This window comes from Excalfactoria chinensis, chromosome 4 (assembly GCF_039878825.1).
Source record: "Excalfactoria chinensis isolate bCotChi1 chromosome 4, bCotChi1.hap2, whole genome shotgun sequence".
In the NCBI taxonomy this organism is placed as follows: domain Eukaryota; kingdom Metazoa; phylum Chordata; class Aves; order Galliformes; family Phasianidae; genus Excalfactoria; species Excalfactoria chinensis.
Window position 1 is genome coordinate 29,029,540 of NC_092828.1, and position 13,997 is coordinate 29,043,536.

At 37.7% G+C, this 13,997-nt stretch overlaps 1 protein-coding gene across 1 annotated transcript; it reads left to right on the forward strand.

The window, feature by feature from the left end:
* The first annotated feature begins 395 nt into the window (after positions 1 to 395).
* Positions 396 to 12,721, forward strand: BDH2 (3-hydroxybutyrate dehydrogenase 2). Its single transcript, XM_072335233.1, has 10 exons — positions 396 to 460; positions 2,259 to 2,339; positions 3,474 to 3,552; positions 6,014 to 6,110; positions 6,622 to 6,730; positions 7,653 to 7,713; positions 9,007 to 9,120; positions 9,683 to 9,741; positions 10,914 to 11,006; positions 12,227 to 12,721. The coding sequence occupies exons 2-10, from the start codon at positions 2,268 to 2,270 to the stop codon at positions 12,278 to 12,280; spliced, it is 738 nt and encodes a 245-aa protein (XP_072191334.1). The 5' UTR covers positions 396 to 460; positions 2,259 to 2,267; the 3' UTR covers positions 12,281 to 12,721.
* Positions 12,722 to 13,997: the final 1,276 nt, after the last annotated feature.

The window sequence follows — 13,997 nt, forward strand, 5'->3', positions numbered from 1 at the left end:
ATGACTACATAGAGATTTGAGAACAGATACTTCTGTGTTTTCTGTTGTTGTGTTTGTGTTTTTTTAAGCTAAATTTATCAGGCAAGGAACGTCCTAGTTTAAATGTGATGACAGATAATGTTAAAGAAGAACTGCTCAGGAAAACCATGTTTGTGAGTTTTGTTGTCATCATCGTTGTTTTTGGTGAATATTCTGTTGATCTCTTGAATTCTTTAGGAAAAATGAATAGCTGAAGTTTATGATCCTTTTTTTGTCCCTGTGCTGTGCAGGAGAAAATCATACTTAAAGCCTTGAGTTTCACTAGATGGCAGCATCTTCATGGTTCAACAGGAAATTACTCTCATACAGAGAAACTTACCATCTAGATTTCAACTCCCAGCAAACACAGCAAAAAAATCATATGACTTCCTTTTTTACAAAGGTCGTTCACTGTGTGTACCGAGCTGGCTGAGAACTTCTGGTGAGTGACTCCTTTAATCTTTATTTTGTAAATGCTTCATAGAATTCGTATGTGAAATGTTTGTGGAAACTCACTGTCAGATCAAAAACATGTTTATAAAGCATTTTGCATCTAAAATGGTAGTGTGATTTGAGGAAGTACTTCAGCTGATCGTTGTTGGTTCTTTCTTTTTTTGAGGGGTAAGAGGTTGTACAGAAAATATGCATGTAACAGCAAAGAATGAATTTCCTCAGCCTTGACTGAGTGCTTTGAGCCAACTTTTGAGATAGTTCAGAGTTCTGCTAAAAGTGATACATTGCAGAGTTAGTGCTACGTAGCAATGTGCATGGTCTCATTTTAATCAGTTTAACCCTAAAATGAGGTGTTTCAGTGTCTTCAAACACAGTCTGTAAGTCAATTTGTAAGTCAAGTGGGATAATGTTTTTGTATTATAGTAGAAAGAACTTTTTAGTCCAATTGTTTAGAAAGAAGTCCACTGTGTTGAGTCAGTAACCTCTGGAGAAATATACCAGTTGTGCTCCAGTTTTGAGGGGGGAGAGGGAGGCAAAGCTTCTGGGAAAGCAAGATTTCTAGTCAAAATTGAATGAGTGATCTGATGTAAAATCCTAAATTGGACTAACACGTCACAGAATGGATTTGACTGTCTCCAGGTGATATTGTTGGCTGCTAGTGTAGGGGAGATAACAGTGTTTGTACACAACTCAATGAAGTATTCGGCATGTTGGACTCATGCTTATATTTAAAAAACTTAAGGCTTTGAGGACACATTCCTACACTCATAGCTATTTAGAGAAACTTTGCTGTATGGATTTTAAAGCTCAGAAACATTTGCTTATTGGGAACTCAGTTAACAAACACTCTGAAATACAATGACCTTACTTTTTAGGCAGCTTTACAAAAATATATATATTCAGTAATTTAGTCTTTAATAAGAAAAAAATCCTACTAGAGACTTTTCCTTTGGAATCTATGGGAGTCAGGTTGGCCATTTGCTTGTTTGTTTACACCTTTACATTCTATATTTCTTCAGCCATAACAACTCCTTTGAAAGCATCTATCTAGGCAGAGGACTGCACTTTGCCTTTTGGCTGCCACAGCCTGAGTAAGGTGAAACCTCCTAGATGCTTATTTGCATCATCCAGCACTCAAAAATAGTTAAAAAAAAATCTTTCCCACCTTTTGCCCCAGGCATGTTCAGTAGTTCTCTCAGGTCAAACGATGTGGTAAAAGTGAGGGGGCATTTTCATTTCTCTTCATTCTCTTACCTTGTGGAGCAGAGAATCTTCTACACTGAGAGATTCTCAAGAAAATTCAGAGCAGACAAATGCCAGTCTCAGACATGATGGAAAATAGTGCATTTCACAGAGCCCTAGAGGGCATCATGCAAATTGTGTTGCCATAGTTGTGTTGCCATAGTAAGTTGAATACGTAGTTTGAAATAGAAGAGACCCGCGTTCTAAGAATACACTGTACAATGGAGATGCCAGATTACAAGCTATTTTACTTCTGTCTCATCATTTATTTATTCTTTCTTTTCCTGTTTAAATGAAGTTTTGTTTCTGATAAAAATAGAGTTTGGCTTTTGAGCTCAAGTGCATTTTGGTCATTATAAATGCAGGACTGAGGCAGTGCCCCCTCAGGACCTTGGCTGACTCAGCAGCCCAAAAGTGTGCTTTATGACTTGATAGTATAGATGCTTTGAATTGTGTTTTGGTTTATGGAATGCATTTGCACCTGTTTCCCAGGGGGTGATGTTGACTCACTTTCTATTAGACTGTCACATTTTCTATTTGCACAGGCCAGCAGCATGGGGCGGCTTGATGGGAAAGTCATACTTCTGTCTGCTGCAGCACAAGGGATTGGAAAAGCCACTGCTATCGTGAGTTAGATAAAGTTTGTTGTCTTGTACCTAAGCTAGATGTCTGATGCTACCATGCGCTACAACATCTGCACCAAACAAATTCTTAAATTAATAAACTATAGATGGAGCCAGAACTACTTACTGGAAAATTCAGTGAACAATATAGTCAATGTACTTTATTATGTATGCTTACTGCTGTTTAAATTCATGAAAGTGAGAGAAATCCTTTTAGTTAGCTTGTTGACTATTGCTTTTGACAAGCTCTGCCCCTGCTACTTCTTTCTTCTGCAGTAGATAGAGAAACTAGCAGGATTATCTCAGTACCTGCACAATGTAATCAACAAACCCTGAAAAGCCCCTGTAGGCAGGAATTTTGCAAGATTAGTTTGTCACACACACAGTCAAGAATGCATGAAACTGCTCATTTTCACCACTTGCATTAAAACACTTGGTCTAAAGAATAGGTTATTTTACTGGTGATTTCCTTTTGCAAAGATCCTACAAGTCATGGAGGGCCAACACATTTGATTTTCCTCATAGATTGTGTTTGAGACACTTATTTTGAAGACTGGGGCTACTGTCAGAGACTATGGAATGGAGGTTGCTCTGTATGCAAAAAAAAATGGATTTTTGAGGGGAACATCAGGAAATGAAGGAATATGTCTGGTTAAAGTATCAAATGAAAGTCATGTTTCTTTTGAATATTACTCTGTTCCAATGATTTGGATGTGAAGGATCTTAAATTCATGCTGTCTTATTACCCTTGATCTGCCTTCACCTATCAGATATAACAAATCAGACATAATTTTAGCCTTATGTGTTTGTAATCCGCTCGCTAGTGCACATGCAATTACGAAGGGCAATAGTACCCATTGTCTTAGTTTGGTTACTGCTCTCATGCTTTATTTATGGATTACTGTTTTCATAGAAAAGAACACAAATCTCTCATAATGTACAGTTTTTTAGTTGTCCCTGGGATATTTAGTAATCAATGTCCATTAACTTCCTCACTTGCCTGGAATGAGTAGGGGGAGATTAGCTGCCTTCAGTTAACTTCTATTTCAAACCAAAAAGAAAATGAGAAGGAAACATATTTTCTTGTAAGATATGTAATATCTAAGTATAAGCTATGTCTCTTATTGTATTCTCCAGGCTTTTGCAAAAGAAGGAGCCAAAGTCATTGCTACAGATATCAATAAGACTAAGCTGCAAGAACTGGAGAAGTATCCAGGTAAATTATCTACTGTAGGCATTAGTTCAAATGCTGCAAATATTGTAGGCTGGACAGAAAAGCATGGAAAACGTAATCATTTAGAGATCGTCATTACTTTAGTCTGTGGTGTAAAATGGCAGAGATTACATGTAAAATGCTTCAATATCGGTGTTTCTGACAGAGTATTCTAGGAGTGTGGAAAAACTGTGTTTTTCTTGTGTCAAAGAAGCAGATATTTCCTCTTCCCAGAATGCTTTGTTACTTCTATTTATTTGTTCATTTATTTTTAAGATTACTGGAGTGACTGTCAAAACCCTCATGTGAAAAACACAGAATGCTTTTCCCTGATTATAAGAACTAGTATCCAGCTATACAAATAGATTTAGCACCTTGCATTTCCCTGGTCCATACTCAGCAAGGAAAACATTTAAAAGATAACTGTCTAATAGGAACTGGCATGTGTTTAGAAACTAATTACACCAATGAGCTCATTTTATTTGTACAAATGCTCGGGCTTGAAAGTTGCTTTCAGCTCATATCACAAACATCTACCTGAAAATTTTTCAATAGCTATGTTTTTTAATTACAAGAGACACACACAAATGTGGGACACTATTAAAAAGTTATTCTTTCTTGAAAGAAAAAAAGTAAGAAAGCTGTATTTCATGACTGAAAGTGCTTCTAACTTAAGGTGATGGAGAACAGTGATCACTGGGTGTCAGCAGCTTCATGAATTCCTACTGCAGTGTGACAGCAAAATAAACAAAAATGCTTCTCTGGTGCAGCTTTTAGTGTGACTGTTGGACTCCTCTGACTGGAGTTCGCTGCAAGCAGGCTTGTAATTCTTCAACAAATCTGGGACTTTGCAGGTTCATTCTCAGCTTATTTAGCAAAGTGTTACGGTTTGAGCTGCACTTTGCTTTTCCCCTGCTAGTGTACTCAGAAGAAAATAAGAGATTTTCCATACACTGGCAGCCATTTCCATCCATTTGGCATGTGATTAGTTAAACTCTTTCTTCAAGACTTGGCGCACTGTGGTCTTTGAATCGTGTGTAGAAGAGGTAATTCTACTGCTTATGTTAATCACTAGCCTGCAGTCTTACTAATTACATCATCAGACACAAATCTCTTCAGAAATGTCTGTCCCATTTAACCAGGGCAAGTCAAGCATGTTTATGGACTTGTCAGTTTGCTTCAAAAGACACAGGTGTAGGCTGGATGAGACCCCCAGAGGCAATCAAGACCTACTTCTTACACAAAGCAAGTCTGATTGGAGCAGGCTACTCAGGGCCACTCAGCTGGAAATTCCATAACATCTGCAGGGCTCTGTTCCAGCATGACTGACATCATGCTTTTAAACTAATAATCCATAAGAAGCACAAAAAAAATGAACTCCACACCACTCTTCGCATTCAGTCAGACTTCCCAGATTCTTTATTTTGCCTTTCACCCTTCTGTGGACTTCTGAAAATTCTGCCTCCGTTTTATATCCTCACAATACATAACTGTAGACTTCTAGTAGACTGTACATTGCCATTGCCTGCACATGAATAAATTGCGGGTGCTGGACTTTTCCGTTTGCTTTTAAAAATCTTTTGGAACACAAGTGTTCTGCACTCGGTGTCTGTTAGTCCTAGATTCATGGCGTGCCATGGCCATGCTGTGGCAAGAGTGTGATCAGCAGCAAGTTGTACTGGCCTGGGAGCCTAACTGTACCCACTGCTGCAGTGTACTGCAATACTCTTCTTTTCATACTCATTCTGAGTTCTGCTGGATGAAAAGCTTGTGTATTTGAGAGGCTGAAATAAGCCAAAGTTTATAGTGAAAAGCAATTAAGTTTTCAAGCCATTTGTTTGATCATTTACCAAATCATAAGCATGTGTATTTTTACTAGCTTTCATGGAAGAAGCCATCAATTTCCTGCACTTTCTCTTTGTTTCTATTATGATAGCTGTGTCATCAGCAAAGTTATCTATGGCTTATATGTAATCATTTTTCCTGTTTCATAGTACCCTGAACTACACATATACAGATGGTAATGTGAGACATGTAACTAGTTCCAAGTAATAATATTTGATAACAGTGGGCATGAAAACTTGTTATGATTATACAAGTTTTGTAGCTGCCTAGCTTGAGTATAGTGGAATGGAATTTGGAGTTATAGGAGGAAGTGATTTTTATGGCAGATTACATTAGTTTATTTGTCTGTGTGATACTATATGGCTGTTAAGTCGGTTGATGTATTTTAATTCCTTTCTGAAATGTTGAATACTTCGCTATGCTGTCCATTGCTGTTTTAAGCATTGCACAAATTAAGTGTAGCTGTCAGAGAGTCTCCATGTGCTGGCTTACCACCAAGAGGGATCTGTTCCTGGCAAGCTACTGACTTGAATGGGAGGTACAGTGTCCTCAGCACTTGAGAAAAATAAAGTGCTGATTCTTAGCCAAAACCAGTTAAACTAAACCCATGTTTTTCTAGGCATTCAAATACGGGTTCTGGATGTCACCAAAAGGGAACAAATAGAAGAGCTGGCAAAGGAGATTGAAAGGATAGATGTCCTCTGTAATATTGCAGGGTAATGATCTTCTATTTCATTCTACCTCATTTTTCAGCTTTTCCTAACCTTCAGAACTACTTTCTTTTACCTAAATTCTTTTCTGTTGTTGTTGTAAAGCATTTTATATCTTCAATATACATTTTCATCAAAACTGAACTTTTTGTGTACAGCCATGTTACCCAGGCCAAGGTACAATGGCTCTGCAACTTGTTTTCCCTACACTGCGGATGCCCTGTACTGTTGGATTTAGCCTTCCTCCTGCAACACTGAGCAAATTCAGTGGATTAGCAATGCTTTTTTTAAGCATGTATTTATGTTTTAATTTCCATATTAGCAAACATTTAATTGCACAATGAGTATGTTTTGTGTCCTTGATAATCATCAGGTGAAAAACACTGTTGCTTCCTTCCAAAGGGCTTTTGTCCCTGCTTTTTAGGACTGGAAGGATGCTACAAAATGCTAATGTCAGAATGTGCATAAAATGCCATAGAAATGTAGATCTCACACAGTAATTGTACGCTTATTCCAGGTTTGTTCATCATGGGACCATTCTGGATTGTGAGGAACGAGACTGGAACTTTGCTATGAACCTCAACGTTCGCAGCATGTATCTAATGATCAAGACATTCCTTCCTAAAGTAAGGCTTTGTTGCTTTCTGCTGCACTGCATTTAAATATGACAGTTTTAAGTCACTGCTGCTTGTCACGGACTGCAATTTGAGATAAACATACAGCTTTGCAACTTCTTCTGTAAATGCAAAGGCCAGAAGAGGTAGCCGTGACCATTACTGGATGCCTGATTTTGTTTTCTTCTCCAGTATTGCTTTGCTTTGCCTTGTTGATCTCCATTTTCAGAGGTTGCTTTTAACAGCTTTAGACACTTCAGGTTTTGGGATGCCTAGAAAGGTTATAACACAAGCACACTTCAAAGACATTAGAGAGCTAGTTGTGCCTCAGTCTCTTCCAAAGTATGAAAGCTTTGGATGGGATCAGTGAATTCCTACATTCAACTTCTGATGAAAGAATCTTCATTGTAAGAGTGGTTGAGGGGGATGCTTCTTGTGAAGAGCACATGTTCTGTTGCATGTGGTTTCGCATCACAGGTTACTGAGCAATAGCACTTTACAAAGGTAAGCAGTCATCTTAGATTCCCTTGGAGAAGTGGTTTCATCTTAACTGACTGAATAGCTGCACTGGAATTATGAAGTACAGTCTATATTTTCCTTGGTTGTAGATTTTTTTCTCTCTTTGTTTTTTTTAATGTCTTAGCCATTCTGTCTTATGTGAATTGGCACAAGATGAACTCAGTAGTGTCACTTTAATAATCCTGTCAGTTAGGTGGTAAATCCTAGGGGTGGGCAAGAGTACTCAGTGACGGTTTCAGAATCTGCTTTATTACTTCAGTTAACAGATTAAAAAGAAATGAGCACATATTTATGCCTACAATTCTTTATCTTGCATTTCAATTGTACGTAAGACTATTCTGTTGGCTACCATGGGCTCTTCTGCTGGGCCTGCAAGTGACAAAACAGGTTGAATGATGTAAGTATTCTTTTGCAGATGATTAAACAGAAATCTGGAAACATTATAAATATGTCTTCTGTGGCATCCAGCATTAAAGGTGAGTAGCTTTCTAGATTGATTCTTATCTAAATCACAGTCTTAAATTATCACGTTGACACTTGGGTTCTGTAAAAATTTGTATATCCATTCTGGAGAAAATATTTCTGTATACATAACGAATGCCCTTGGTTTGGATACTTTGTGTATATTCCTGATGAAGTTAAATTATGTACAGTAGAAATTCCTCAGTCGGCACGCAGAATGAGTTGCTCTTAATGAACTAATTACGGCTTTGCAGTAAAAGGAGGTGGATGACCCATAGATACTGGTTCATTTGTTGTAGATGAGGTTTTGCAATCAAAACAAAGGTTTCTAACAACAAAGGCCTCCTGATAAAGGAAGGTTTGCTACACTGTTGGACCTGATGTTTGTTATCTCCATTCAGTGCAAGTTGCTTCTATTTGGGTTGCCTAGGTGTATGCTTTGGTTTTTGCTTTCTAATGATCTACAATACAGACCTTCATGCTTGTTTTTTTTCCCCAGTATGTAGTACTCCCTAGGGCAGCTGAAGTGAGCAAATCTGACTTCCTGTTCACACGTGAGGGCAGTGAGGTGACACTGCAAGTGCACAATGATACTATGAAAATAAACTCTTTGGTCTTCTTAAGAACAGTAATAAGAATTTGCAGTGACGTATAAATACTTAAGAAAAATAAGCTGAAAAGCTACAGAATAACCCTTGGGGGGGGGTGGCAGGTGAGAAAATTGTAAGAATTATAATAAATACTGCACTGCTTTTAATTTAGAGGATGTTGGCAAATGTGGGAGGGGTGCGGGGAGGAAAAAAATAAATCTATTGACACATGGGCACAGACCGTTTCAGAAACAGTCAAATCCTGACCTATGAGCTTTTGAATCTGCTGTGCAAGTTTTGCAGCATCTTTTATATCAGTGTGTAATAACTGCAAAAGAGTTCTGTTCAGTGATATCTTGCTATTTATGCTCTTCAGAGAAACAGTGAACCAATAAGCACTACAATCACACCTACCAAGTAAAACTAATGGTGGCTAAAAGAGGAGACGCTGCTCCTCATGAACCTTTGTATGCTTGCAGTGTTACTTTTTCTGGACTACTGCCCAGATTCCTGTTACTGAAGAATCCTGCGCTTTATTCTGGTGTATGCCTGAGTAGCATTCTAGCAGTTAGCATTCTAGTTAGCACAGCTGCTCCGTAAGGGCAAGCTAAAGGAAACACCGGAGTCCAGAAGCAGTTGCATATTGAATAAACTTCCCTCTGTTCTTTTTTGACTTTGTTTTGTTTCTGTGCTGCCTTCATACTGACCTTCCGTTAGGAGTCGTGAACAGATGCGTATATAGTACCTCCAAGGCAGCAGTTATTGGTCTAACAAAGTCTGTGGCTGCTGATTTCATTGAACAAGGGATCAGATGCAACTGTGTATGTCCCGGTAAGTATTCTTAGAGTATTTTGTTAATACAAGTGGATGATAAAAGGCATACAGCCTAATATAGTTTGACATTATTAACAAAAGTACATTTGCAAGCAGCAAGCAACAAGAAATTAAGGGGGGGGAGGGGGGGGGGGAAGGACATACTAGAAACATTTCTGACTCTCAAAATAGAAAACTTGTTACATTATAATTAAAAAATTTTAACTTGCTAAACCAGCACATGCACATTATATACAGATTACACAGAATTTGGAGGCTTATTGTTAAACCTATATTCCTCAAGTTAGAAGCAGGGGGTGCCTACGTAGCAGGCTAGCTATTTTTCAAACACCTGAAACGTATTGAATGTAATTCTCACGTCCTATCTTTGACTGAAATTTAGGCTCCTAGACTATATTGATAGCTTGGTGGTCTTTTACACTTATTAATTACACTTAATTGCGATTATAATTAAGTACACTTAGTATTATGATGTGCAAATGGAACCCATGAACTACACTTCTTGTTATGATTGCTGGTGAAGTTGAGCTTTAATTTTGAAGTTACAATTTTTGTTTAGGAACTGTTGACACACCATCTTTGCGGGAAAGAATCAAAGCCCAGCCTAACCCGGACCAGGTGAGCGTTATCCAAAATTTGGGAAGATAACTCTTGAACTCGAATATGGTGTTAGAAAGCGGCATTCCTTTAATCCTCGCGATGTATACCAGCAGACTTGACAAAACAAGTGCATACTCAGAGTTCAAGTTCTATGTTCAAACAGTCAAGACATACATATGCAATACATTTCCATACCTATTCTTTTTTTTTCCAAGAACTCATTAATATATGCTAGTGTCCTTCTAGGCATACACAGTAGCAGCCTCCAGTGGTCTTTGACCACTTTACTTTCTCCCAATTTTTCCATCATCAGCTTCATCACAGAGACTTTTGGCTGAACTTAGCAGTTTTTCCCCAGTTAGCCAAATTTACATTTCTTGTTAGCCTATAATGAGCACCTTTCTAACTTAGTGCATTCTAATCCAAAATAATATGTGAAAAATCTGAGGAATAAGTCCTTGCACCTGGTGGGTGCAAAGATAGAAGTAGCCTATTATGTCTCCAGTGCTTTTCGTCAAGCAGAATCATTGAAGGAATCATAGAATCATAGAATTACTCAGGTTGGAAAAGACCTTCAAGATCAGCAAGTCCAACCTCAACCTATCCTTATACTACCCTAACTCTAACAACCCATCAGTAAATCATGTCCCTAAAATAAACCAGTTGTTGTCTTTCACAGCACCACATCCAGACAGTTTTTAAACAAGCACCAAGCAAAGTTGAAATGGGAAGTTATAGAACTAGCATTCACTGAGTCCTTTTACTAAACTAATATATCAGTCCTTAAATGAATATACTGATCCCTATTGCTAAATAAACCAGTAGTATTGTCTTTGGTAGTTTGGTGAGTTTCTGTTGAGGATGGGAGGCTTAAAATGCCTTGGGAGGACACTGTTGATCAGTAAATGCGGAGCAGTGCAAAACAACAGAAAGGGCATTCTGGCCTATGTGTTTAAAAATTAATTGGGATTGTGGCTCTATTCTGCAATCAGAAGTTTAGGTCCTGTTGAATGATTTTCAATGTGAAATCCGTACAACAGCGAGCATTCTCAATTCTTTTCTTAGCGTACACTAGCTAAAAATTATAACATATGGCTTGCTCCCAGTATTGTTTTGTACGCATCACATGCTAACTGGGTTAAAGTAATTATTTTGTATTTTCAGTATACCAAATGCTTCTATATATCTAGGCACTGAAAGATTTTCTAGCAAGACAGAGGATCGGCAGGATGGCTACTGCTGAAGAAGTGGCCCATCTCTTTGTGTACTTGGCCTCTGAGGAAGTAAGTATGGAACATTAACATTTCCTGTCACAATCCCAATTTATTTTGCTTCTTCTCGCTAGAGAGAATTTGTTCTGGGAGGTCTTGTATTCTGTATGAGCTTGATTATTACAAAAAACAATCAAACAAATCAACAACAACTCCCCAAACCTTTACTGAGTAAAATTTGTGATACAAAAATTACCCTGAATGTCGACACTGATTAAGGCATTACGTACTTGTCAGGTTTTTTTTCATGTAATTTGAGGAAACTGACTGACCTCAGATCATTCTGAATCACAGGAGAAATGGACTCGTCTGCTCTTGCAAGTTGTTCGCACTGCAGCTAAGTATTTTTCTAAGGAAGTAGAATTAGTACCATCATTACCTGCTTGCAGTAAGCAAGAGAAAGTACCTGCATAGACCCATGAGAGAGAGATCTGAGCTAAAAAGTGTAACGCTAAGTTTAAGCCTACCATTTTGGCTTAAGGAAAACAACAGAACCATTGAGGTTTTTATAGACCAAACTCTAAATGTTCACTGCAAATGCCATTAGTACTAATGGACACATATCAAGCTTATTTCAGATATTATACATTTACAGTGGATCTAATACTGAACTGGGTTCCAGTGAGCTTGCCCATCAGTCCTGCTGAGCATAACAGAATAATTTAATGCAATTAATTCAGTCTTGACATTTCCATCTATCCTAATCTTTTCAATCTTCTTTCCAGTGTTCTCAAACGGTGTTTCTGTAAAGCTACTAATATTCCAGTCTGGTCATATGGTTTCCAAACTTGTGTAAACAGAATTCCAGTTTTGCAATATGCTTCAGAATGGATACAGCAAAGGATGTCTCCAGCTCAGTTCTTTACCTCATTATTCTAAATCATCTAAATTTTCATTTAGGTCCCCCTATTGGTTGACCTAAGTCATATTTTGCTCAGCTGCATGGAGTTAATAACATAACATTATTCCTGCAGGTGACATCTGTGAAGACTAGCTTATGTGAATTTGCACATTCAGGTTGTCTTTTATTCTTAATGCCTCTAATATCACTTCTGCTGCACTCCCTTGAGTTAGTCAGAAGGCTTCTAAGTTTTTTTATTAAAAAAAGTATGAAAAAGTGTATATTTTCTGTATTTATTAAAAGAGGAATAAAAGTATTTCCTTGTACTTAATAGCTGTGGAAAAAAAAATAGCATTTAAAAATAAAAACACTGTATTCTATGTAATTTCAGTCTGCCTACATGACCGGCAACGAAGTGGTCATTGATGGAGGATGGAGCTTGTGATCAACTCTACCTGCAGATGGAAATTCATACAATGAAAGGCCAAAAGTGAGGATCATGTTTCTCAATTAAGAGTTTTCAAAGTTTTAAAGCACCTATAGGATGTAATCTAGAACAAATTCGGTGCATTTTTATGGTTATGTGATCTTATTCTATATTCACTCATGTTTTAAGCAAATCTAAACGAAAGGAATTAAACACCATCTTTATTCTCAGCCTGGAAAATGTTTAGAATTTAAACATTCACGGTTCCTACCAGCATTAACAGACTATCCAGAGAAAACAGACTGCTCTTAAAGCAGCCAGAAATTCCTCAAATTTAATGTTTGTTTTAAAGAACAGAAGAAAGCAGAATTGGCTTATGTTGAAATGATTTTGTTACTCATGATGGACATTTACTTTAAGAGAATGCACTAGATATTGCAAATTATACCTGAAAATCTATCCTGCTTTCCAGACTTTCATTTCTGCTCACTTCTATCATTAGCAAAATGGTTTTTGAAAACAGTACTGACTGTAGAAAAAGTTTGTGTTGAACTGTTGAAAAGAATCTGTCCTGAGACTGACATCCAGAGCAGAGGGTGCAAGCTTGTCAGAGACACTGTGGATATACAGCATGTGGGAAGAAGACATTCCTGCACATACAGTAAGGAGTCAGTGTATGTGCACAGCTGTTTTCTGCAACTACAATATCCATTTTCCCATATACTGGACAAGTTAGACTGTTGGAATTTTGAACAACAGTAAATCATAGCCCAAAAGGCAGCACAATTGATGACCATTAGAAACAGTAGGACTGGCTGCCTTGTGGTGAAGCAGAGATGATAGAAGAGAAATTGTAATGACTGTTAAAAGACTGTGCTCTCTGCATGCTATAAGCCTTGGAGAATCATGTCGTTTTGCAGTCAGTTTCAAAATGAATACATTTACTAGTACCCAAGAGGACTTAACTGGGAAAAACTGAAGCCCAAACTGTTTCATTAATGGCACAGTTCACTCTTAAAATGGTCTTGAAAATATCTTAACCTTTTTTTTTCCGTGTGCAGAAAGCACTATTCCAGAACATCACTCTGATAGGCATGCAGATGTGGTTATGAAGTAAGAGGTGTTCTTAGATACACATTTTTACCACTCTAGACAGAGCAAATATATTCCTCTTCCAAAAGGATTTACTAGTGAATGTACCAATACAGGACAAATATTATCAATTCTACAGTTTAGGTTCCCCGCTTAGATATTCCATGGGTTCACTCCCAGACACAAGTACAGTTCTTGCCAAAAACTACTTTTCTCTCAAAATGACTGTTTGTACAAGAGTTTGTATTGATATTTTTATCGTCGTAGCACATTGAAACTTTGATTTATGAATCAGAAATGTACCATGGTAAAGAATCACACTGTGAAGAGGAGTGAAGTTGGAGCAAAAATCCAAAGTTACCCAAAACAGCTTCAGCAATACTCACTGATGTAAAGTCAAATACTGAAAGTTCAGGCCAACAGGATCCTGTTTCACTGTTTGCAGAGGTTAAGGGGAAGGCCAAAGTCCTCCTTCTGTAGCTGGGATAGAAGGCTTACCTTGGGAAGGGGATCTCCACACTGTAGCAACACAAGAAACTTGTGCTATTTTGAAAATGAAAATTCTCACAAATTCATCATTATCATAGAATCATAGAATCATAGAATTACTCAGGTTGGAAAAGACCTTGAAGATCATCAAGTC